Raw genomic sequence first — 27,998 nt, forward strand, 5'->3', positions numbered from 1 at the left:
CAATCTCACTATACATATTTATAAATTTTATACCTACTAACTAACTACAATTTGTTTTAAGATTAAAACTCAGCTTTCGCAGAAAACACTTCGATTTTCAACACACTAATGTTCAATTATACATATTAATTCGTATTTTAAAATAGTTCTGGATATTAGGGAAACGTGACGAGTCGTTCTTTCATTTTTCATTATAAGTAATTAAACCACAATCTGCTTATTTGTATCTACAATCATAATTGTACAATTTTCTTATGAGTAAATTTAAGAATGCAAGTTTAATAAATAAAAAGTTATCTCAAAGATCATAATTTGATAAAATAATAGCTAAAACATATAACATGTATAGTCTATGCTTTTATAATTAATGAATAGAGCATGTTTGCAGTAAAACACAGCTAATAGTGTGAATGACAATAAATGAATGGTAAATATTGATTTGGCCATAAGACGAGGCAAATCGTCCCGAGTATGTGACAGCGATCACTCGGTTGAGTTAGTGGACAGTCAACCAATCAGATTCGTAGCAGTGGATTTTGATCGGTGCTACGCCCCCTCCCAGGCGCCCCCACAATCATGGGTAACGAATTCTGTATTTTCAAATCTAATCCTTCCAAATTTTTATTAATCGATCAATTCATCGAATCCAACATACCTACCATTCCATCTCAAGTTTGGCCGATCCGCCCATTTATTAACCAACAAAATCGAATTTCAAATATATATAGGTATATATATTCTCGTCAAATGTTTTCAGCGTCTTCAGAGGTTGCCAAACTGCAACAACACTTAGCTCTCCTGAAAGAAGAGTATACTAAATTGCAAGCTCATTGTACCGAAGTAGAAAAGAAGTACAATCTAGCAGCTGCTTCGGCTGGAGATCTGAGCGAGACAAGTTTTATCGCGCGATTGCTAATGACAGTGTCTACCTTATACAACAGGGAATTGTATTCAGATATATCAATCAAGTTACAGAGCAAAACAATACCAGCTCATAAGTTTGTATTGAACGCAAGATCTGATGATTTCAATGAAGAGGCTCTAAAAAACGTCAAAGAATTGGGTTTGTAATTTAAAATATTTTACACATTGATTATAACTGAATTGTACTGTAAACGTGGGGAAAAGTTCACTTTGTGATTTGGCATGTTTGCTATTTTTTTAATAATTTACTTTTCATTTATATGTATATCTAATTTGAATACAATACATTATGTGTATTTATTATGTGATCTTCTTAAGCCTGATTAACTAATTCCAATCCAATTAAAATATTATCGAATTTATTTGATATGGGGACCATAACAACAAGTATGGAAATACTTTAGACTTATTAATATTTACAATAAGATCATACTTTTTATTATTTTGCTACCCAAATTTAAAATAGTGATTTCTATGTGTTAAATTAATTTTTAGACTGGACTTCAATGTCGGACAACGTCGGAGAAGGTATGTTACGATGGATCTACACAGATATTGTGGAATTTTCGCAAGGCGATGTGTTTGCAACACAACTGATGAAATTTGCTGCAACGCATAAGCTAGTCGGATTAGTTCGAAAGTGTGAAAAGGCTCTAATCAGCATTGTTAACGTTAGGTAAATATCCAATTTTATATTTACATACACATTGTAATAATATACGGTTTTCCTTATAAATTATTTTTATTTCTATATTTTTGTAGGACTTGTGTAAAATTTTATTCAGCAGCTGATGAAATCAATGCAACAGCATTGAAAGATCATTGCTCCTCATTAATATCGGCCCACTGGGAAGATTTGACAGGTAATTGTCGGTTTCTTAGTATGACAAGTATTAGTATATTTTTTATGGATATCATATCCAATCAATTGATGTATCACTTGAATTTTTGATGACTTGACTTTCAATACTTAAGGCCAGGCATTGTCAACCTTTGACCCGCGGGTTATCAAGTAACTCATTTGACAATATCAAGTGACCCACCTGAGTTAACCAGTTAATGCTAGTCTTTTTTTCGTATAAGAAGTACCAAAAATATATATTTTTAAATATTTTATTTAAGAATATGCGTCAGATCAAAAATTATTTGTTATCTACTGACGTTATAAGCAGAGATCGGAGGACAAGTTTCTTTTGCCCACAAAAAAAATGGTTTACTATTTTCAATTACCATTGTCAACCTTTTTTTTTTGCTTTCTTGCTTTGTAAGACAATAATAATTGACAATGGTGAACCATTTTTAGTGGGCAAAAGAAACTTGTCCATCGATCTCTGGTAATAAGTATGCATGAAGAAAATTTATTTGGAAAGGCATCTATGCAACAATTTGAGGAATGTAATGACAAAAGTTATGATCGTAAACAAAATAGTAGCACTATCTGCACTAACACACTCGCTTCAAAGCTTTTTTGGAAGAAATTGAATCTAAATATGGAGATCTGCTGTTACATGCTGAAATACAATAGTTAAATCGGGGCAAAGTTCTTAACCCTTTTCCCGCGGCAATAAATATAGCGAACGAGCCCTGTATGCGGCACCTTTTTCGCGAATTTGGCAATCGAGTTTTCGACCTTAAATACAGAGTTTAATATTTACTCAAGTAACCAGATATGTTAATTAACACAAAGTATTATTTTAAACAATACAATACATAATATATCTCGTAGTTTTGGCTTAGTTGTCAAATTCTTCATACAATTGAGACGTATCGTCCCCATTGTTCAACAGAACTCACACGTGCTACGTGACGTCACATAAACGAGGTTTCAGTATGGTTCCACAAAAAACTAATTTTGACTGGTATATATGAATTTTAAGCAAATTGAATAGATGGCATTCAACTCTCAGTAATATATTCAACCAATTTTGAACCTTAAAACATTTGAAATAGGCGCATATAAGGCTCAAAATCCCGTGCAAAGTTCAGAATTTCTATGGAAGACAACAGCGCTACATACTTGTCGCCCAAAGCTTCCATCGAAGACGGCCGCGGGCAAACGGTTAATAGATTTATACTGTTTTGATGACACAAATATTTCTTAACAAAATCGATAAAAGTTATTTCGAACTCCATGATAAACAAGTTTTTAAACGTTTGTTCTTAACGAAATAATGAACCATTATAATGATTTCAACGAACGACTCCAAGAAAATAACTATACAATTTTGAAAACGTACGAGGAATAGAAGAGTTTTTGTCTCAATAAAATGAATCTTATTATTCACTAAAAAACTGTTTCAAAATGAATATACCCACCGACCCGAAACATCTTCCTAATAGTTATATTTTGGTTGATTTTGACCCGCAGCCAAAAAAGATTGCCGATGTCTGCTCTAGGCTCCCTTAGTTTATAAATAAAATGTTCAAAAAGTAATTCATTTTTGAATACTAAATTTAAATTTAAAAATTATTAATTTCAATTAAAATATTTTCATTATTTACAATTAACAGGAGAAGATTTCGCCCATATGTCCAGTGCTCTATTATACAGGATGTTGAAAAGCAAAACGTCCGAGCCGTTACATGCTGCTGTGCGATTGCTTAGAGAAGATGTGGTATTTCTTTGCCTTGTGGAGAACAACGCAACTGTAAGTTTTAAATATTATGTTATTCACTCTTTATTATTTTACATTCGTATATTGCCTGGAATTTTATATTTAAAAAATACAAATCGGTTGTATAAATAATATTTATTACATACTTACATTAAAAATCACAGTTAAAAAATGTTTCTTAACAAATTATGGAGCAGTTTTTAATTTTTTTTATAAGACAGATTGGTATACATACATAGTGTAGCTTTTGAAGCGAAAATTTACTTTATTTGGAGTATTTTTAAGTTGTAGCTTAATTAATTTACAATATATCGAACGATTTAATAGAAAAATTAAGCACACAAACATTACACTTTGTTATTGACGTGTATCTCATTTATTTATATTTTTTATTATGCTCATTGAATATATGTATAGTCGGTAGATGTAATATTTGAAAATAATTATTTGAGTATTTTTTTTTAATAATGAACTATACTAATTGTACATATTCACGTTGATATAAGATTTTTTTTGAGGATTAAAAATTGGTGAACATAATCTTTCACCGATTTGACTATTATTTTAATCAGATATTTCTTAATATTTCTATTCCTTTTGAATAATTCTATTATCATTTTTGGAATAAATTTAAAATTTATACACATATATATAAAAATAATATTCGTTAAGTGTTTTGTATACATATATAAAAATATGTAAATCTGAAATCAAAATATAAATGCAAGATATTTTTTACTAATAAATTTCCTATACATTAAATCCTCTTGTTAATATGTCTATAAACACTCCACTAATCTTCTGCGCCACATAATGAACGGTGTTTAAAGAAAATAGTTTTTCATTTCGACTCATCTATCTGTGGCATTTTCACTATTCCATACTTCTGAAATATTTTATTGCGTTGAACACAAAAATAACAGCCATTGCGTCAGTGTGATAACTCAAATCACTGCGGTCGTTGGACTGTGCCGAATTACACAGATTTCTCCGACAGTAACAATATTCGGTTGGCAAAGTTCTGGCACCTTTGTCGTCTTGAACCTGACATCCTTCTTCGTACGCCTCTTCGATGTCTATCTCTTTGTGCCACTGGTTGTCTCGGTAGACTTGATGATCGCGCTTCTGTGCAGCACAATCTCGCAAAACTCCTTGTATTAAATCTTGAAAAAAATTAAACACACCAAGTTAGATTGATCCCCCTTAATTTAGGTACTAATAGTATCTTCGTTCTACTAAATTTAACAATACCTCCATTGCGAAGTGGCAATTGAAATGCTTTCTTCATACACATTGTCGAATATGGACAATCGACTACATATTTTTCTGAGTAATCAAAATCGACGCACAATCTAGAAGTTTCGTTGCTGAATAATCCTGGTGGAGATATGGTACAATGGTAGCACTGTAATGCTGAAGCGAAATTACCTGAAATTAAAAAAAATGTAATTTTTTTCAATAATAATAATTACAAAATAATTTAAACAATATGTACATATGTAGGTATATAGTTTAGTTTACAACTAAAGAACTTTTGTGGGTAAACATTAGCATATTTATGTACATATATTATGAACTAAAATATTATTATGTATACTTTTTAAATCAAAACACACACTAGTTTTTTTTCACTACCTTACTTTTACATTTGCTTTTAATATTTACTAACCTATATCTACTGAGTTTGAATATGATAATATTTGCCTATAATAGCTAGTTACATCGATTTTATTATGTATGCGGATTTACTCAAAATTTATAGGAACGTAATATTATAATTGAAAGTGGCATAAGTCTACGTTTTCTTCATTTCGAGAAATATCTCGCAAAACATTAAATATAATGGTTTTGCATTGAACAGTATTTAAAAATACTCTTGGGCTGTAATACGTTTATTCTGATTTTCCGAGATTCTGGACATATCGAATTAAAAGAAGTGATAATAATTTGTGAATTCCGTCAAACAGAAATAGTATTTTTGTAACTGAAAATCGAACTTTCGGCACTCTCAAATATAACGGCTCAATTATAGGCTTTGGACTGACTATATAGAGTTATGAGATTAAAATTGCAATAGGCGAGTCACGTAGCAAGAAGAACGGTGGACAAAATAAATGCTGGAATGGTACCGGAGAGAATGTAAGAGAATGTAAAAGAATGAAAAAAAGGTCGCAAACAAGATGGGTGGATGAAATTATAAAAATACTGGTGACCTTTTATACGTTTATTTCGCTTTTTGAACGATATATACATATTATAATATTAAAGCACATATATTATAATAACTTATTTTTTTGACAACTAATCGCGTACCACTAGCGGATCTAAAAAAAGGTCAAAAATACTAAATAAAAAGATCTTGCCAAAAGAACTATACCATAAATTGTAAAAACTTATTTTTTGCATAGATAATAGCGCGAAATGTCACTTTTCATCTAGCATTAAAATTGGTCCATCTACCTGGATGGGTCGTAATAAAAACAGTCGAGCAATTAATTATATAAAATTAAAATTAAACGAATTAAAATATACATAAATATAAAATACAAATCAAAACTGTTGTAAATAATGAAATTATGTATATAAGAAAAATTCGTCCAAGGGGGGGGCATAACACCCCCCCCCCCCTTGAATCCGCCTAAGTCGCGAACTTAAATCGTATCTCTAAGTGTATTAGTATTATTTTGTGTATTATGAATGCAGTAAAAGAATTTATCTCTATTGAAAAGTTAATCGGTTTAACTACAATATATATATGAAATTTTGATTTGCGTATTCCAACCACTCACCATTTGCGGTTTTCTTTATTATGCATATTTTTTTATGAATAATAAGAAATGCGGTTTATAATCGACATCAATTTTCAGAAAATTTATATGATTTTACACTCAATTATTTCTTGTTGTTTTTGTATTTATATCGAAAATATATATCAGCTTATTCACAATGAGCTATGTAATTGAACAAAGAATAGATGAAAGTATTGCGCCTAAGCCCTGACACTACGGATATTGAATTAACGTCCAGTGATTCGATTACGATCGTTCTAAACTACTCCAGAGGTTCACTTAATAGTCCAATGATTGTCGACCTGATGGACGGCCCGTCGTCACAGAATACATTTTGCCTCTATACATAAGATAAGCACATTTTGTCAAATTTTGACCGGGATCTTTCATTTCCCAAGGGCATAATTTCCTGCAACGTCTCTCATTTCTCATATAAAATTCACGACACGCAACCATAGTCTCATTGTTTCCAACGGACGTACCGGTAATGACTCACTATTATTAATGGGCTTCGATTTCGATAAAAGTTTCTCATCTCGTGTAGGGACAGCCGACCTCAATTATAATAGGTTTCGTGTTTGGACTTATAGAGATCAGTCGGCTGGTGTCAAAAAAAAAAAAAGAAAGAAGAAATGCCGTTTATATTGTATGTATGTAGCAACCGTTAGTTCAAAACAGCATCCTCCTTTCACTTTTGACCCACGAAGCCCATAAAGCAAATTTCAAATTATCATTGTTATAGGTAGTTAATAGGTCATCTTCGAATTCGATAATGACTTGAATGGCGTCGAGTATTATATGCACACTATTGTTGTGGGAATTGTGCAGCATGCACATCGCCACTATCACCAACATCCTGTTCAGATTATTACGATTTTTAACGTGCATCTCTTCGAACAAAACAGCTACATACGAACGACTGCATTGGTGGCAGAAGATATTTTTATTTTTCGATATTATTCATAGATTTTCCGCTAGTTCTAATATCACTGAATTGAATGCTAGAATATTTATATCCAAATATCTGCAGACGTAAAGCGGAAGTTGCGCCTGTTATGTGAATTCATGAAGATGATTCAAAATCTATACATACAATGTCTAAATTCGTGCAATGAATATATAAAGTTATTTTAACTATTGTAAGCGTGAAACATGTCTTGGCGGTTTAGAAAGCGTGGCTGTATAGTAATTGTCATACTTTTTAAAGCGAAATCTATTGGAAAAGTTTCTCGTTTCCAATGCTAGTATGAAACGATTCCATGGAAAAACGTTCACGGATAAAACGCACACCGACATTAGATATGTCCATAACAGAACGTTCAAACACAATGCTCATACGACAGATCGTCACGGACAAACGCTCGCCGACATATTGTGCACTTTAGAACATTCACGGACAAAATGTTAACACGACAGAATGTCCACGCACAAAATGTTCACACGTTCAAAAACGGTTTTTTTTACGAAAAAAACGTTAAAGAATTCAATGAAAAGTGTGATGATGAAGATTTACATAATGTCCTTTCTCTGATTTATAAATATAGATAAGCCAGTCTCGACTAAATTAATTTACAAAGTACATATGTACGTACAAACTTCATCACAAACAAACGTACATAATTATGTACGTAAAAACTTCATCACATTAAATTAAAATAGCTGTTAAATATTTTTTGATTATTGCAAAATTAATTTTTGAACACAAATTGGAATCATTTAAGCACGGTAGATTTTTATCGCTTAATGAAAATTAATTGCTTGGTATAAAAGTTCTTCACATCACATCATATTTTTCCGGGGTCAATTTAACCGAGTATAATTGGAATTGACAACAAACATGCTAGATTCATATTTATTATTCTGTAATACATGAACTCTTGTCCTATGCGGAGCTGGATACTTTCGCAAGCCACCCATCTATCTACATACATACATATTGCGGAAATCACGCCATCCAGTTTCCCGCATTTACAATCTGAGTTTGACCTCATATGATTAAAATTTTGTCGTCTAACATTTCACCCACCTGTTATTTATATAGAATATGAAAATCTAGGCAGTTTCAAGTGATATTTAATTTTGCAGGTGATTTTTGACATATATTTTGACGTACGTACATACGTACTTTTGTTTCGATCTAATCTAAAACGTTAAAATGAACACGGCGTGGCATATCATATAAATAAATAAATAAATAAAATAAATATCTTGTGGTTTTACGATCATATGTATGTACTAGCGTATTTTTTTCGGTTTGTATGATAAGTTTATAAATATTTTGACAGCGCTGTATATATACACTCGTATGCGTATTTTTTCACGTTTGTTTTAAATATAGGTTGACATTTCGCAAGGCGATATCTTAATATACACACACACTTTGGCACAATCTTTGAATCATCTTAACAAACCTGCTAGAGAAATTGCGAGCAACGCGGTCAACATTTGGGCCATCTTGGTCTAGGATCAGTGCTACTCGGCCACCAGGTCGAATCTCTGCTCTTTGTCCTTCTGCTTATTGTTTCATGCAAGTTTCAGTCTGCTCTGGTCGTCGTCATCCATCGCCTTTCGATTAAACTACCTTTTGAGTCTTGTCACTCGTCACGATTATCCCGCTATTTTACCCACTGATGATCGACCTTCAGTTGCGTGTCGTGAGTTTGTGCTATAGAATGTGAACAATTAAAGAACAGTTCATTTTTCGTTGCTATGTATGTTGACTGGATCGTGGAAAACGGGCTCAGAATGTAAAACTATTCCAGTTTTGTTATGATATATTCAATAATCGCATGTCAAGGTTTCCACGGCGTTGATAAAAGCTATCTGAAACAATTAAAAATTAATGTTTAGCATAGTATGTAATTTGTCAAAATTTTGATTCATTTTTAATTTGATCCAAAATTATACGGATGGATTTGTGCAAAGTTTGAAGTCAAGTAAGTGCACGTTTGAAGTACATCAACCTCGTCACATATCGATGACTAATATTTATGATGATTTCGTAATTAATCTATAAGTTCAACACTCACTAGATCGCAATTGATTTGAATAAATAAATAAATAAATTTTATTATTTAATTTATTGTTTTAAGTAAAATATTGTGGTTGCAATTTGCATTCGGCCATGATATTTCAGTAAAATTCTTTTAACATTTTTTTATATACATATATTAAACCTATTTTACCTGTTATTTAGTCTGGTAGCATTGTTTTTTGTTTAAATGATTATTGCAAATTTTAAAAAATATATATATAATGAATAATAATAGCGGGGAGTCGCGGAAGCTTTTATAATTGTCTTTGGCCAGGAAGGCGCATTGGGTTTACCTGTTAGGCCTTCCTGGTATAAATTAAAAATAAATAAAAAATAAAATAAACAACAACAGACCGCTTCATTAGTGTTCAAAGCAAGAGAGCAAAAAAGCATGATTTTTCTAAGAAATTGACAACTGTGAACCATTTTTTGTGCGAAAAGAATCCATCCACCGTCGAAGACTAATGAATAGTTAGGCGTTGACTTAGGCGTTGTCTTGGTGCTTTTCAAATAACAATAGACCACCTCATTAGTTAACAAAACAAGAGAGCAAAAAAGCATGACTAAATGGTGAACCATTTTTCATTTTGTATTTTCAAAATTTTAAATTACGACGTCGATCCTTAATAAAAAAGTCTAGAATTATCGTTTCCTAATGCTTAGAGAAGCCTCACAAGTGGTCTTGTCTGAATATCATTATTTTTAAATACTTAGATCAATTGGCCCATCTATCAAAATGGTTCTGTATCACTGATCTACATATTTTTGTCCTTAATCAAACAAAATCTGGCATTTGCATCACAGACTTATTTTGTTTGTATTTCTAATTTGCATATCAACAGGTTTAGAAGCGTGCAATATATTTTTTTCATGTTTCCAACAAAGTTTTTCATTGTCGATTCGAAAAGTAAACTTAAATTGCTGCTTGCGTTGATTTTAGAAATATATTTAGAATCCCATCGAGACTCGACACAAAACATGATCGAATTTTGTGTAGGTAATCCACATAATCCACTTAAGAAGCCGTGCTTTTATTTATTCAGTTGGTTTATATTATGATGACACAATAAACATTATCGGGAAAACTATTTCATTTTACTTTTTGCGCTCTCGTTTTTGGAATCGGGCCGAAAATGACGTTAGAAAGTGTTCGGAATTATTGCGACCGGCAAAACAGGAAGTCGAAACTCAGGTTTTTTGATTAGCGCTCGTGACCTTCTTTCTGCATACATTTGTTGGGATTTTCACTTTTTAGTATATTCAACGAATACCTTGGTCGAACGTATGTATGTATAATATCGACGTGATTATATTAATGTCGAATTTAAATTTGTGTTTTCTGACTGCATATTGTCAGTTAATAAATTATTCGATTTCTAAATCAAAACGTACGGTTTCTTTCACTGATCTATTATAGTACTTTGTATCAGCTTTGACCGTCAATTTTTATGCAAAATTATGCTGATTATTATACTTGTAAGTACAATGACTAAACATTTGCAGATACCCGTATGTATGTCTATACATTCATATTTGCGATGAGTGGATGCTGTCCGCTCGTGTTTTTTTTTGTTTTTTTTTATCTTTTGATAAAATAATCAACCACTCGCATATTGAAACTTATCTGAGAATTTTCACTCATAATCATAAGGACCTACATATATATCAAATAAAATTTGTAACGATTGTGCGTATATATGTATACATATCTATTTGAATGCCAAGTTGCTACACAAAATCCAATGCACTCAAAGAAGTATGGAACGTTGCATATTTGGCATAACAAGGAAATACAGGAAACGGAATACGTGGGTGAGAATTATGACAAGGCTAGTGGATATAGTGGATATATTTAAGAGATTGAAATGGCAATAGGCGGGACTACAAGAATGGTCGAAGGGTGGACAAAAGAAGTGCTAGAATGGTATCCGAGAGAATGCCAAGGGATATACGGAAAGCCGCAGGGAAGATAGGTAGGCGAAATTAGGAAAATGTGTGGGGTAAGATGGATGAGAGTTGCGCAAAACGGAGATGAGTGTGCAAGTGTGTTAGAGAGGCCTTCATCCAGCAGTGGATGGTTAATGGCTGTAGATGATACATTTGTATCTAAATTCTTCAAAAATTCTATACTCACTATATAACTACATATAACCCGTTTTTAACATTTTCATAATTTATAATTGGACCCGATTGTTTTTAAATTTGCGTATAATTCTTAATTCAACTATAAATCTTTCTAAAAATATATGGTTTGGAATGTCCGTTTCTGTGTATTATATGTATGTATACATAGATTGTTTATATAAATAAATAAATATGTATATATATTTTTAGATTTTAATTACTTTGGACACACATTGATGGACATTCGAAATTTAGCATTGATATTTTTATAATTATGTCTGTTTTTACATACCTCCTTTGCATTTCACATGGTTTTTTCAGTTTTTTAGTATTTTGCGGTCTGCTCCCATTACAATATATGAGCATATGTATGTATGCATATTTGAGACAAAATACTTTTTTTTCTTTCAATTATCGTATTATCATCATTTACAGCCATTCAATATCCACTGCTGGATAATAAAAGCCTTCCCAACGCGCTACCATTCGTTTCTGTTTTGCGCAACTCTCATCCATCTTATTCCACACATTTTTTTCTAATTTCGTCTGCTCATCTTCCTTGCACCCTTCCTTTCACTCTTTTACATTCTCTCGGGTACCATTTCAGCACTTGTTCTGTCCATCTTTTTTTCCATTCTGCTAGCTGCGTGACCCGCACATTGCCATTTCAAATTATTTACTCTCACCATCACATAAACCACCTTTGTCATACTTCTAACCCACGTATTATGTTTTATTGGATCATAATAAAGTAATCCAATGAAATTTTTCATGTCTTCACTCTCTCCATTATATCCAATTTCCTATATCTCCTCGTTGTGCCGAGCATACAACGTTCTATACTACTTTGAATGAATCGGACTTTGTGTAATATTTTAACATACATACGGCATCATATCACTGGTAAAGTACATTGATCGAAGATGGTTTTCTTCAGGCAAACTTGCAATCAACATTTTAACAAGTTGCAACAATCTTTTATTTTCGATTAATTTTGTATCTTAAAAAAATTATAGTAATCGATCAGAAAATATTTTAAACAACGCATGAGATTAAAAGAACGTAAATTACGTATATGCATCTGCATAAACAGTGTTGAATTGGTTTGGTGGCAATTTCGCACACGACAATCGTTGCCACCAAAATCTCGAAAACGGAATATCTGGTACTCGAAAATCCCACCCACCGAGATTCAACCACACTAACGAGAATACGAGTGCCAGATATTCCGTTTTCGCTATTTTCGTGGCACTGTGCAAGATCGCCATGTGCGAAATTGTCCGTTTAACGTGTTTTGAATATGTATTTATTGAATATATGTATATTATACATCCATATATACATATTTATGATATTCAAACTATAACAAAAAAAAATGTTTTTCGATGTCACATAATCAAATTAACCTTGGTCAAGATTGTAAGTTTCGATACCAAAACCTCATTTCACGTATTCCATATTCATCTAAAAATTTTCACACGTAATAAAACGTTTTTGATACGAACCGAATTTAACAAGATTTATTTAGGATACAATTTTGGCATTACAATTGTTATTTCGTTTGAAATGCATATTTAACATATTCGGTTACGGTCAGGGCTGTGACCGTGCCAACGAACGGACCCACCTTCCTCATTCTTTGTTCTCAATTTCGTTGACCTTCGCATTATGCATACATTGCTTTATCGAACTGTTTACCAGTATTCCACCAATTTTCGTCCAAAATCAACATGCAGAAAAGTCAATGGCCATTATCAGCAAAACGACCCAACTGAAAGTACCGAAACCAGTTTGCAACGAGATATCAGGTCACTGTCGAGGTGTTGAACCTTCTTCGTCGCGACACGCACAAAGCAGATTTTGATCCAAATCGACGAAATGCCCTCGACCTTTTTTTCGCCAATCCCGTTACATTACCGTAAATAAATCTTCAGCAACAGAACTAACGACGTGATTAGATTAAATTCAAATTTTTACTTTATTTTTTTTTTGTACTGTACCATGCCGAATGTAATTAGACTTGTTAGATGTTATGTAATTGCTCAGCAACCTTGCACGATGAGAAAAGGGAGGTGAATGCACGTGCGCATTGAACGAAACGAATATACATAAACAGAGCTCTCATACGTGCTATACCATTTTTCCAAAATTGTACAAGTTGGCAATGAACAATCCGGGTGTGTGTGTGTGTGTGATTTTAGATAGTACTCGATTAACACGAAATTAAAAAAATGCTGAATGCGATAATTTCACGTACATTGATAAGTATATGTAACACAAGCACTACTTGGAGATAACCTAATATCATCTCCCATAGCCGTTCTTCTCGTGATTGAGTATCTTGACCCTTGCGGAATGTGCTTATTTACATTTTGCTTCTTTCACCATTTCTAATGCAATCAAACTCTCTAGGCTGTCATCGATCATAGAAATAATTCCAGAATGCGCTCAAAATAAATAAATCTGTCCTTGGTTTCTATGCGTGTTTGTAGTCTTTTGAGAATTGAATTGTTTGCAAGCACATTTTGTACCGTACAAATTTTGCACGTCTAAATTGGATAGAACAGCACTCTTATGATATCATCTTTTTGAGCTACTTGTGACTTATATGCAACTATATGTACGTATAGAAGTGTCGAATGAAAGTGTCCAGAACCATCCAGAAAACCGTTTTACGAATTATATTAGATCAAAAATTTTAAATAGAACAACAAAAACACTTCATGAGGTTAAAATTACTTACAGTCAGTAAGGGGGGGGGGGGGGAGTCGAATAAAAATGTACTGACTCCGACTTCGGCTTTATTTTATGAATCGACTCCGACTCCAACTCCAACTTGAACGATTTAGATAAGATGAACTTTTCTTTCCAACGTATAAAATTATTAGTAATAAATATAATAGCGATTTCCATAATAAAAAAATAAAGGAATTTAAAAAAAATCACTAAAAATTGACATGTTACCCAATTTATTGAATTGTTTGGTAATTAAATAGGTATAAATAAAAAGTATGTACGTCTAGATCTAATCTAATATACATATAATTTCGAAAGAGACTTTGTAACTATGTAAGGTTTGGATGGGAGCATCGAAAACAAATCAAAGTTTCTATAATGACGATATCGATATCGTTGAATATTATTATTTTTTCGATTCAAATAAATTTAATAAAAAAAGAAATGAATGTTTACTATTACATTAGCCATGTTTAAGCGGTTTATATTACAAATACCGAGCGAAGCCGGGTAAAACCACTAATAGTAGTGGTTTTATATATGTGTATGAATTATATAATATATGTGTATGAATTTCATACACAAACAAATCAATTTAATAAATAAAATGAGAATAAAATATGTATAAGATGGAGGAAATAATCGGTTTTGGCCAGAACGCATCAAAATATGTGCAATTCAACGATTTTATTTATAATGTAATTTAAATTCATGATTTTTATAAATAAATTACTAAATTTCAATTAGTCGATTTACTTCAATAAGATTATAGACTCTAGTATGCCGTAATACTATTAATTAAAAATAGTTGAATTTTTACGACTCCGACTTCGCTTGAAATGCTCCGACCCACAGCTGTGCATAATACATACATATACAATTGCAAAAGGACGAAACGCACACATGCTAACATCCAATTGTATACATACTCAGTATTGTAGCCGAAGACCAATCAATAGTCAACACAAATCAGAATACATGGTATTCCTTGGTAAAGTAGCACACAGCAAGCGTTCAATAAGATTATGTACATATGTATGAAGAAGGCAAGTCAACTTTCCGGTAGGTCATCCCGAGCACATGTTCTACCGTTCGCAAAGTTCAGCGAATCGCGATGATTCATCCGCGTCTCGAGTCGACTTCGTTTCAATACAACATCCAGATATAATTGCGAGCGAATGTATGGTATTATATACGTACATAAAGTGTGTAATGGTTGACACCACGTGTTCACCACGCAAAATTCCACTCGGGATATTTCATAGCCAAAGAAGCAAGGGGCATGCACACGCGCGTTTTATTTGCAGTTTGTCTGACACACCATGATCGATATTTGGTCGCGTCGTTTGGGTGCGGCTCGTTGTAATTTGCCAGACAATTCGGTGTCATTTCACATTTTTGCAGGCGCCTATCCCTTTAATTAATTCCATCCGACGAAGAGTGGTGTCGTCTATTTAAAAGAAAAAAAATTCTGACGAATTTATGGAGACCCAAGTACGGTTAGACGTAATAGTGTCGTTGCTTTTTTGTAAAACGACAATTTAATCTAACTGAAGGTTGAATTAGTTTCGAACGACTTGCACCTGTTGGATATCAAACCCACGACTTTTACTAATCTGAATTGTGATGTTATTCCGAAGCTAGTATGTAATTCAAAGATAAAGACATATTTTCAGTGATTTGTGAATTATTCAATTATTATTATTCAGTGGGCAAGTCCTGGGTAGCAATTTTAATCTAATCAACGCTTTATCAAAATTTTCTCACAAAAAAAATAAACAAAAGAACAATCCGTAAATTTTTCAAATCATACGTATACATATTTTCTAATAAAACAATTGAATGTCACCTTGTTTCTTGATTTATAATTAAATCAATATGAAGTCATTGAATTAAAAAATATATATATACATATACATATGTACAATAGTTACTACACTGTAAAACACATGCTCCCAACCTTTTTCTTGTGGCGATCCCTTTTTATAAGCCTAGTGACCTGCGCCTCCAATACATTTGAAAATTCCATTTATTTGACATTATTTAAACACACTTAAACATGGACTAAAATTGAAATTAATCGATTGCGAAGTGAAGCTAAGAAGTGGCCTGGTAATTATATTTATAAGGGTTTTTTTATTTATTGATTTAGTTGGCGACCCCACATAAAACGCTTTGCGACCCCATTTGGGGTCCGTGTTGTAGAACATGTACATATAGTAAATCATCATTCACAGCCATTCTCCATCCACTTCTGGATGAATGCTTCTCCAACGCGCTTTCATTCGTCTATGTTTTGAGTAACTTACATCCATCTCATTCCACAAATTTTTCTGATTTCATCCACCCATTTCCCCTGTGGCCTTCCTTGCACCCTTTTACATTCTCTCGGGAACCATTCGAGCACTTCCCATTTCCCATTTCCATTTCAAATTCTTCACTCTCCCCATTACATCAACCACCTTTGTCATACTTTTAACCCACGTATTCCATTTCATTAGATCATAATGAATTAGTCCAAATTTAAAGCAAGCAATCAACATCCATGCAATATTTATAAACCACAAGCATAAGTATAGATAGGTCTGCTACCGAGAGTTGGCGCGAATAAATGCCCTTGTCTAGTGTCAGTGAATAGGTGTATAGCATGCTGTCACACTGCATTCAATAATAAAAACATGCTCTGTCCCTTTCGCGCGCTTCTGTGCGAGTAGGAGAACGCGCCAACTCTCAGTAACAGACCTGTACCCACATCGGTTTCAAAGTTGAAGTCAACGAATTAGGTTATATTTCACATATTAATCGTCATTTCACTCAAACAGACGCAACTGTATCAAATATTCAAAACGCAGGCGAAAAAAAAATTGTTTTCATTTTGATGCCACATAATTATTTCATCGCGATAAAATCGTATAAGTGTGTAGAAAATATATACAATATATACGTCACATGTGATTACGATTAATAGATAAATATGATTGTCTATGCCTGATATTCTTAAATCGTACAAAACTGAAAACGTCTCATTTAAACATTTACCGATACTGATACTGTTTACGTTTTCCAAACGCTACAATAGTATGCATTGAACACTTGTGTACACAAACATCGATAGTGCCAAGTTTCAGAGGACATTTGTTTTCAGCATGATCGTTATCGTCTCGAGCAGCGCGTCACAAATATGCACATATGTACATTTTCGCACAAGGTTTGATTTTTTACTATATAAATCGCACGCAATTAGTTGATAACATACGTATGTACATGACACATACGCGAGTGTGATAATAGTACTAGGAACGTTTCAAATATTTATTTAAGACCGCTCTATCGAACATTCGGCAGGTAAAAAACCGTAAACACCACTCACTTATATGCTAGTCATTAGCTTTTTACACCAGCTGACTCCAAACGGCGGACAAGGACGTTCATCGTTCATGATTTCATTACATTCCACTCAATTATCATGACAAATTAACACACGTAAATACAATAGTTTGAAGTTGATCGCGTGCGTTTCAATTTTCGGAAACGTTTGTTGGCGCGGTTGGAAGTTTTGAAATGAGAGATTTTCGTTCACGCACGAATTGCACTCGCTGATTTCGCCAAACGGTACTTTCGCGACAAGCTGACCGATGATTGTGTCTTACCGTTTGATCGTGTGAAGTAGATATATATAAATATATATCAGATTCCCAGCAAGAGCTGAATCACCATCCAACCAGTACAGTGACCGGCGACTGACTGAGCTGTCAGACCAAAACCCACTCACTACTATGCTGGCGAATTTGTATGGAAAACGACCACACGCTTGCATTCGTGTTTGCAAGGCGCCATCCAACCCAGTTCAATTTTTATTACAATTAAGTGATCAACCTAGTTCCCTGTTTAATTAATTCGTTATGCGTGTTTTTGGCTGTGGGTCAAAGTAGGTTTTGAGCTAGGAGTTGATATGAATATTGTGGGCTGGGAACATTTCAGCGTACATACACATGTCGCTTTAGTAAATTATGCATATTTAATAGACACAGGGCTGTGGAATCGTTAATTAAAACACGACTTCGATGTTGAAAATTGTAGAATTTAAGTTTTTCCCATTGGGTTAATTTTTGAATATTTCATGAGTGCTAATACGGGATGCCGCATATAGTGAAACGAATAAATTTTCGCATTTGGCGTAATGGATAGGATTGCAATACCGATGGTTTACCGGTAAATTGACGAGATTTCACAATCGGTAAATTTTCGCGAATCGCGAATTTAGTACATACATATTTGCATTAAAAATCAATTCAAACGGCATATTGTGGATTAGGTTGTCTGAAATTTGTTTATTTTAGTATTATATGTAACTATTTTTCAAATTGATAAATTTACTGGCAATACAGACCAACTAAATTGTATAGGTCATAAATATGATCAGACGGTTCAACTATGATCGAAACTTTCAAATGGTATACTTATACAAATCAACTTTAAATAAATAAATATAAAAATAAAAAATTAAATTAATTTATTATGTACTTAAATGCATTTATATGACATTATTCACTTAAGATTATTTTTTAACTAGTGTTGTGCCCGTTGATTTCAATGGGTGACTTCGGAAAGGAATTGATACACGAATTAAAATAAAGTTATCTGTGATACCCGATATAATTGAACAGTTAAATTTTAATTCATTTTTTCGATGCTGTTCGTTTTTACGTGTATCGTAAACGTATACGAAAATCGTAAATGAATGAAAAAATTGTGACGCAATAATAATTTGAAACCTACCTCCCGCGCGTCGCCGCGAGCTCCCGCGCTATTATAGAACGGCGAGCGTTATCTCAGACAGACAGACGCACAGAATAGCGAAATTATATTTTTTTAATTATTTACGATTCACGTTTTTAGGAATAGTAACCACATATGTACATATATTTAATCCACGAAAAAAACTTTTTTTATTTACCGGTAAATACCAGGTAGTAGAAAAAATGATTTACCGTTTACCGGTTTATAAAATTTTACGGTAAATTCTTTAGTATTAGTCTAATATAAGTATCTGTCTAATATAAGGCCTCTCCCCAATTTGAACTAAATACTGGACTGGCGCGATGATTTTCAATTTGTCAATTATATAAATTATTATTCTAGGGAATTTTGAACATTGTTTGTCAAACTTTATTTTATATTCCATATTCCGTCAAAAATCATTTAAAAATATTCGTATAAATGCAATGTTTAACAAAAATAATAGTTTTCGGAATTTTTTGATTTCGATCAACTGGTTTCCGGAAACTTTTGATTTTCAACAACAGGTTTCCAACTTTTGATTTTCAACAACCACTGTGAACAGGGTCAGGTATCGATGCACTTACTCGATATCAGAAAAAAAGTAACGGAAGTTTAATTTGTAAATCGCTTGTGTTTTCGACATTTTTTTCAATTAATTCTTTTATTTTGCTTGTAACTAACCGAGGATGAGTAAATGGCGCCCTCTTCAGGACTAGCGCCCCAGGCGACCGCCCGTATCGCCCGCTCATGAGGCTGGCCCTGTCTAAACATAATAAAATAGACAAAGCTAGAAACACTATCATATGTCTCATATTTGCATATTGTTGTTGAGTCACTCTCAATTAGAAATTCAATATTCATAAACGTTATTAAATAAATAAAAAATCGAGAGTCAGAGTCACTCGATTTTTCGACGACTCCCGACTCCAACTAAAGAGACGACTCCCGACTCCAACTAAAGAGACGACTCCACGACTTCGAATCCAGAGCCCTGTTTTCTTTATACAGGTTTAGACCGTGCATATATGATGATATATGTACAATATTGAAATAATGTTTTTAAGGAGACACTTATTTAATCTATCGGTAATCTAAAAGTCAAGTTTTACCTTTTTCGAAATAAGCAACTGTACGGTGAAAAAGTTTACAAACGTATGTGATTTTTTTATGTGACCAAACTTATTTTTATATTTAAATTAGTAAAAATACATACCGATTTCAATGTCAATAGACTTATATTCTGCATCTAACCAAATTGCACTCAATTTAAAAAAAATCGCAACATCATCTAAGGTTTTTCTTAAATGTTTAGATTTTTCCTAAGCGACGACCTACATTAGGTTAACCTTGCTATCGTAAATTCAATCGTTCTAAGACATACTGTTCAATTTAAATCAGTTGTTGACAACCAACCGTTTTTTAATCGTGTCTAGTTTAAATATGATTTCCCTTACCTTATTCCGCGAAAATCTACCTTACCACAAATATGTATATAAACCGACAATAATAATTAAGCAGGATTTCCAGTTAAAAACAAGTACTATTAATTAACACTTTATTCGAAATATGTACTCAAAATCGTATAACTTAACCACTTAAAAAGCTATAAGTATTGTTGTATATTTAATTTTATGAGAGATAAGCTTTTGATAAAGTGGGACATACATTATGCATATGTATGTAATATTAATACACGATTTACTAAGCTCGAGTACCATTTTGTTTGCATTGAAGGGATAGCCTTGATTACTCGCCGCAAATGATAAACATTTCCCAATAAGCGACACATGTACTATAATATCTAGTTACATATATATATTTTTAAATGTTCAGTTAGTCAAAATCATACATATGTATATGTAATTCAAAAATTTTAAACTTAAATTTCATGTCTAAACCAGTGGCGTGCGCTGAAATTCTCTCTTTTTGTCGTACAGCCTTACTTAATGTGCACGAGCAGGATACAAGAGGAACAGGCTGTTCCTCTTGTATCCCGTTCGTGCACATTAAGTAAGGCTGTACTACAAAAAGAGAGAATTTCAGCGCACGCCACTGGTCTAAACATTTACAAGCTGACGTTTAATTTTTGTAAATATTGAAGAAATGTGACCTCTGCATAAAAAGGTCGTTTAATTTTTACTGTTTACATTTATGTAATGATTCTGATATCGACTTTATCGCCACTATTTCACAATATCATACAAAATTCTATCCAAAAACATTGCTAGAGATCAACAGGTTACAGACCTCCTTTGCCAGATACTGCCATCCATTTTATGTTTATTTACTTTTTTTTATTTTGAATACATTTCACTCAAAAATAATGATCAATTTGTTTTTAAATTTACCTCTACTTATTAATTATATAATTTTAGCTAAATAATTATACCTATAATATAATACTATTCTTTTTTGTACCCAAAGCTGAGTGAGACTGTGAATAAGGTATCTGCACGAGATGAACTACCGTTAGAATTGGCATTGAAAGCGCAAGCTACTGGAATTGCACGCACTCTGCTACAACATTCAGCTTTGCCAGATGGAGGACTTCAGCAAAGGGGGGCTTCACCCTTGCACAGAGCTGCCATGGCTGGAGATACTTTCACCGCAGATTTCCTTGTTGACAATGGAGCTGATGTTAATCTCCTTACCAAGTAATTATACATATATAGAATTTTTACATAACACATACAATGTTTATTAAGTTTTTGGGTACTTATTGGTTATACGGGCGCATCTGAACATCGGGTATATACACTCACACACACACTTACAAATACACGGCAGTAACATGAATGGCCTCTAGGAAGATTTAGTAAAATGACAGTACACAAGTGGTACGCAACCATTTATTGACATTATTTACACCATTGATTACATTGTGGTACGGCTCGTCAACACATATGTAGAAAGTAATTTTGCAAAGTTTATGTGGCGGCATATAACACTAAACCAACATCCATTTCAAAAGATTCTCTCTCACAATAAGACAATATTTTCCTCCACCAGAACATATGTCAAATTTATAAACCTATAATATATAGGTATGTATGTATGTATGTATAATAAAATTATTTAAAAAATGCGTTTTCGATTTTTATCGATATTGTTCAATGTAACGTCAATCATAAATACCCAGAGGCCATTTATGTAATTGCCATGTATTTTTTTATTATAGTTGGTGTAAGTGTGTATACTCAATGCTCAGATGCGCCCATATATAACCAATAATTATAAATTTTTTGCTATATTAAAATATTTACTTTTTTCATTCACAGAGACAATAGTGATTCGGTTTTGCATCTTATAGCTGGATTGAATGCTTCTTCTCATGATGAAAAAACACTTATTGAAATCGCTAAAATTGCTGAAAAAATCATAGCCAAAGGGATCAACGTCAATAATCAAAATAAAAATGGATTGTTAGTTGGATATTTTTTTTTTATATTACATCAACATTTTTTGTAAAAATAATCTTGTGGATTTCTTTCAAAAACATTTTTTTTGCAAAGATTGTTATAGTGTATAAAATTTTTTTATCAGATAAATAATTGATGTGTATATTATAATCTAACATGCTGAAATATTAAGTTTTGATTATGATATTTTATTTATTTACTTTTAGTACTCCGTTACATCTTGCAGTTTTGAATAAAAATGATAAAATATTTAGCCTACTTATTGCTCATGAAAAAGTCGACACTGATGTACGTACTTTGCAAGATGAACATTCGGCCTTATTTTATTCGCTGGTTGACGAAAAGAACTGTAATATTCTCAATGGTCATGATGTTTTCGCTTCGTCCTCAATTGAAATCAGTAATCCGTTTGATGATCAATCTCCAACTAAAAGTGATAATAATGTTGCTGATGTGCTAAATTTTGGATTTGCCACTAAACTTATTGAAAAAGGATGCCAATTAAACCCTGTATATGCCAGTACTTGGGATAATTTATTGATTTTGCTGGCCAAAAAGAAATGTGAAGTATGTTAAAACCTATTAGTACTATTGTGTAATATGCATATTTAGCTTACGTTAAATTTGTCATTATATTTCAGGAGTCTGCATTATTCCTCTGCAAACACATTGTGGGTTCAATGGATCATATAAACTCAGAAGGACTCACTGCCTTGCATGTTGCCTGCTTGGAAGGACTAGAAAATCTTACTAAATCGTTGCTAGAAAAAGATGCTAATCCTAATCTGCAAACTTCCTATGGAGAAAAGCCTAACTGTGTTTATAGGTTATTTTTATTTTTCATAAATAAAAAATACACGTTTTTATATATTTAAAATATAATTTTAATCTGTAGGCAAACTCCAATTCATTTTGCCGTGTTGAAAAATCATGAAGGTCCCATTTTGGCAATAATAGAACGGAAATTGTATTTGAATGCCAACTCTGCAAAAGCCAATGAAGGAAACGGTATACTTGTTCCGAATTTTAATTTGAAAAACTCGGACGGTGATACGCCTCTAAGTCTTGCTTTAGAACTAGGTAAACTAGAGTTTTCACTCAAGACTATAATCACTTGAAACTTTAATTCTCATGTAAACCTTATTTTCAGGACACTTAAGCTTAGTAGTTTCCCTGATTAAGGGTGGAGCAGATGTCAATGCTCGGAATGGAAAAGGCTTTACATTATTACATCAAGCAATTCTGAAAGAAGATTCGAAAACAGCTATATTTTTATTAGATCATGGTGCAGATATGAATGCCTTGTAACTTAATTTTATTTTTAATATATGTACATATTGGTTTATTATTTATTTTTATTCCACTCGTTATTTTTTTCCTGAAACAGAACTGAAGTTGGAGAAACCCCTCTACAATTAGCTATTCACTGTCGTCTTGGGTTATTAGTTGAAGGCATGTGCATTCGTGGTATTGACATGGGTCGTTTAGATCAACATGGTATACCACCGCTTTGGGCAGCTTTAGATTCTTCACAAGAAGAAGTAGCTAGTGTAAGATATTAGTATGCTTTTAGTTCACTACTATTTCTTAAATTGTATTTATAATTTAATTTTATATTATTTTGTTATTTTAGATACTTGTGAGAAATGGAGCTGATGCGGATTGTTGGGGACCAGGACCTGAAGGATGTTTACAAACTCTCCTTCATAAGTAATTACATATACATAGAGTTCAATTGAATTTTTAGGTCTATTATTGTATTATATTAAATATATATTATTTATAAAATCATTTTTCGTTACGTATAATAGGGCAATTGATGAAAACAAGGAGTCGTTAGCTCAATTTTTAATTAGATCAGGCTGTGATGTAGAATCCCCTCGAAGAATCGGCCCAAGTGGTCAAGGTGCAGATATGGTTTCTGATCAACAAACGCCACTCCATTTGTGTTGCGCTTGGGGTCTTATGAATGTTATTCAGGTAATACATAATTGTTATCGAAAAAAAAATATGAAACGTACATGCATACAATCAAATTGAAAGTGATGGTTTATGAAATAATTGCAGACTTTAATTGAACATGGTGCAAATGTAAATGCACGAGATTCCGATGGTAAAACTCCATTGCACATCGCAATAGAAAACCAACATCCTGAAATAATTAGCCTTTTGCTATCACAACCGTCCAACGATTTGACTCTTAGAGATAAGCAGGGACTTTCTCCTTTTGCCACTGCCCTCACTGTTAGAAACAACAAGGCCGCTCAATCTATATTGGATCGACTTCCAACTGCCGCTGAACAGGTTTGTTACATCAATACAAACTTTCGATTTGTTCTATTAAACATACATTTTTAAGTAACCCTTTTTTATTAAAAGCTTTTATTTAATTTGAGATGTGATGTTTTAAATTTAAGGTCGATACGAAAGGTCGCAATTTCTTGCATCTTGCGATTCAAAAGAAAGATGTTGAAAGCGTTATGTTTTTACTCTCCGTTGAAGTAGATGTAAATTCCCGTGTTCAAGATGCTGCCCTTACTCCACCACTTTTACTAGCTGCAGCTGTCGGAGATGAAATTTTATTACGTAGTTTATTGCTAGCTGGTGCTCGTCCTAATGACCGGGATGCTCATAAGTTAGTACATACAATATTCCGGCGTTACATGTCAATACGTAATACGATATGTTTGTCATACGATTTTGTTCAAATTTTATTTCAATATAGGCAATCGGCTTTACATGTAGCTTCCAAAGAAGGTCACGCATCTATTGTATCGGCTTTGCTTCAAAATGGTGCAGATTTCGATGCCGTGGATTCAAACGGCGACAATGCATTGCACATTGCAGCGAGAGAAGGCCACATTGCAGTCGCCAGAGCATTGTTAACCGAATCTGAACTTAATGCAGAAGCGATCAATCTAAAAGGCAAATAAATTTCTTATATTGATTTCGAAAAATTAGCGCGCAAAACTTATATAAAATTTGATTTTGGCGATTTTCCAGGGCGCAATCCTCTCCACGAATTATGTAGGTGTGGAAAAGAAAATGCAGCTGCCATATGTGAATTGTTTCTCGAATGTATGAAGGATTATCCAGTAGATAAAACTGACTTACAGGTTTGATTCCGTCGTCCGAATATTATATTTGTATCATTTCTTACGAAATTATAACAATAACTATGTTTTAGGGAAACTCACCGTTGCTATTGGCCTATATGAGAGGTCAGGGTGCTTTATGCAGAGTATTGGTGAATGCAAAGGCTCGGCTGGCAACCGAAAATAAAGATGGTGTCACCATTTTTAATTACCAGGTATACATTTTGTTGTATTTACAGTGTGCTATATGATTTGTAGTATATAATTTAACAAATAACGGATATCACAGGTAGCAACAAAGCAATTACTTCATCGTCTTTTGGACGCCCTTCCAGCAGAGGCTCTTTGGGTTGACAGCGACTTATGTCAAGAGTGTGGAACAAAATTCACAATTACAATGAGAAAACATCATTGGTATAAAAAAAAAAGTTATTTTGATAATATTACATGGTAGACTGAAGTTTAAATTTTTATTATGTTATTTTCAGTCGACATTGTGGTCGTACATTATGCTCCAAGTGTTCGAGTCAAGATGTTCCAATATTAAAATTTAATCAAACGAAACCTGTGAGAGTTTGCACTATTTGTTTTACGGTATTGCAAGTCGGACCCAGATAATACAATTATATTTTTTCTTTTGTATCGTGATTTCATTTTATTTACAAAACGAATGGTGTCACATTATTATATAACATTTTATTTAAATCCCAATTTATTCAATTATAGCATATATTGTAAACAATATACACATGTATATGATTTCAGCTTTGCACTTAATATACGTATGTATTTTATATCGTACATCAAAAATTATGTATGTGTTGAATTTTTTGATATAGTATATATAAATTATTTTTATATATGTAATTTAGTGAGATTATTCTATTGTATAAATTTTGTTATAATCATATGTTTGCTTAGTTCTTCAAAATATTTTACCTTAAGCTTATAATAAATACGGTGCCATGATTACTTTATTTTAGTACATAAATATATGGCCACAATATATTATACATTCATAACGTCTCTGTAAAATGCATTAAAAATATATATTTGCACACCTTAATTTAATATTACGAATTTAGTCTATAATTTATCTTATTTCATTCCATTGAAAACCATTTAACATTCCGAATGGTATTTGAGATGTTTTTCTATTACATTAATGACAAAACTTAATCTGAAACGTTTTTATTTTTATCTCTTCGGTATTTATTGGTAAACTTGATGCTCAGATGCGTCAGTATAACCAATAAATACCATCTTTTTTTTCAGAATTAGTGTTATAGTGAAATACACAACTTAATGTTAATTTCTAGTGATTTTTTTTTAAGTCACAAAAGAATTTCTGTGTAGCTTTGTACGTATTTATATGCATTTAAAATTTATAGAAATAAATATTTAAAAAGCATCCATCTTTAATGTGCATTCTTAAATACTGGAAATCATTAATATAATTATAATTGGTATTTTATGAAAAATCTCGTATGGGTACAATTCAATATTTTTAAAATTGAAACAACTATTAATATGGATATTATATTTCTAACAATGAAATTATATACAGTAAAAGTTTATAGTTATAATTTAACTATAAAACAATAATCAAAACTTCCCGCTGTTGGATCATAGAATTATTTTACTTAAGCTTAGTAAAGAGATCTTTTGCAACGCAATGATCGATTACATGGAAGTAATCAAACAGCTCCTCCGAACAGGTCTCGGCAGTTTTTTTGCGAGAGTTGACACGATCGGTGCAAGCTTGAAATTTTTCATGCAACTTCATAGCTTTTTCACCCTCGGCGCACTTATCCTGTAATATTTAAAACGACAATGTCAACATTCGATTTACAATACACATTTCACAGTAAGAATACAAAACTACATACCCGTAGAGCTTGTTGAGGATCGATTAATTCTTCCTCTTCTTCTTGCGCCTTCACTGCGGGGAACACTGACATCTTTTTTTCAGACATTCTGGTGATATCGTCTGTAACGTCAACATGAAATAAATGCGTTATATTTTCTCATTCGATATATTTGAGAATAGTATATTCGACATGATTTTATATTAATTTTTTTTTTTTTAAATCATTAAGGTTAAAATTTCATTACATCATTTAACACGTTCAAATTACTTAAATTCATATAATTTATCAGACAAATTGAATAAACCTAGTATGAGAAATAAAATAGATTATATGTGATTGGAGGCTAAACGTTCATTATGAATAATTTTGACACCTGATTGACATCGCTAAATTTATATGTATGCGCTTATAAGTGAAAGATGAATATAAAATAGTTCAAAATGGCATTCACAAACATACGATTCGATTTACAAATTAAAGTAGGTAATATTTACATATAACGATCGGTCCTCAGCAGAATACAATGAAGTGCACCCCTTGACAAAACCACCGCGAAATTGTGACGTAACTATGATCACCTGTCGCCGTCACTGCGCACTCCTCAACTCC

The 27,998-nt window shown here is 32.6% G+C and overlaps 3 protein-coding genes across 4 annotated transcripts; 1 reads left to right on the top strand and 2 right to left on the bottom strand.

Annotated features, from left to right (window-relative positions):
• Positions 1-462: 462 nt before the first annotated feature.
• On the top strand, positions 463-26,443 carry LOC143912742 (rabankyrin-5). The gene is made up of 21 exons (XM_077432089.1): positions 463-580; positions 758-1,063; positions 1,420-1,600; positions 1,687-1,787; positions 3,436-3,572; positions 21,429-21,658; positions 22,283-22,426; positions 22,630-22,990; positions 23,065-23,249; positions 23,319-23,503; positions 23,574-23,727; positions 23,811-23,973; positions 24,057-24,133; positions 24,235-24,403; positions 24,491-24,727; positions 24,841-25,058; positions 25,149-25,348; positions 25,427-25,539; positions 25,611-25,733; positions 25,808-25,932; positions 26,007-26,443. Exons 1-21 carry the CDS (start codon positions 577-579, stop codon positions 26,134-26,136), a joined length of 3,543 nt encoding a protein of 1,180 aa, XP_077288215.1. The 5' UTR covers positions 463-576; the 3' UTR covers positions 26,137-26,443.
• On the bottom strand, positions 3,658-18,000 carry LOC143912743 (uncharacterized). 2 transcript variants are annotated; one of them, XM_077432092.1, is made up of 4 exons: positions 17,873-18,000; positions 8,740-9,147; positions 4,791-4,967; positions 3,658-4,702 (listed from the first exon to the last, which is right to left on the bottom strand). In XM_077432092.1, exons 2-4 carry the CDS (start codon positions 8,780-8,782, stop codon positions 4,413-4,415), a joined length of 510 nt encoding a protein of 169 aa, XP_077288218.1. In that variant the 5' UTR covers positions 8,783-9,147; positions 17,873-18,000; the 3' UTR covers positions 3,658-4,412. The 2 variants fall into 2 exon arrangements, with proteins under 2 accessions (XP_077288218.1, XP_077288216.1); XM_077432090.1 differs by having other exon boundaries at positions 8,740-9,151.
• Positions 26,162-27,998, bottom strand: LOC143912744 (cytochrome b-c1 complex subunit 6, mitochondrial-like). Its single transcript, XM_077432093.1, has 3 exons — positions 27,884-27,998; positions 27,408-27,508; positions 26,162-27,331 (listed from the first exon to the last, which is right to left on the bottom strand). Exons 2-3 carry the CDS (start codon positions 27,492-27,494, stop codon positions 27,158-27,160), a joined length of 261 nt encoding a protein of 86 aa, XP_077288219.1. The 5' UTR covers positions 27,495-27,508; positions 27,884-27,998; the 3' UTR covers positions 26,162-27,157.

This window comes from Arctopsyche grandis, chromosome 6, assembly GCF_051622035.1.
Source record: "Arctopsyche grandis isolate Sample6627 chromosome 6, ASM5162203v2, whole genome shotgun sequence".
Lineage (NCBI taxonomy): Eukaryota > Metazoa > Arthropoda > Insecta > Trichoptera > Hydropsychidae > Arctopsyche > Arctopsyche grandis.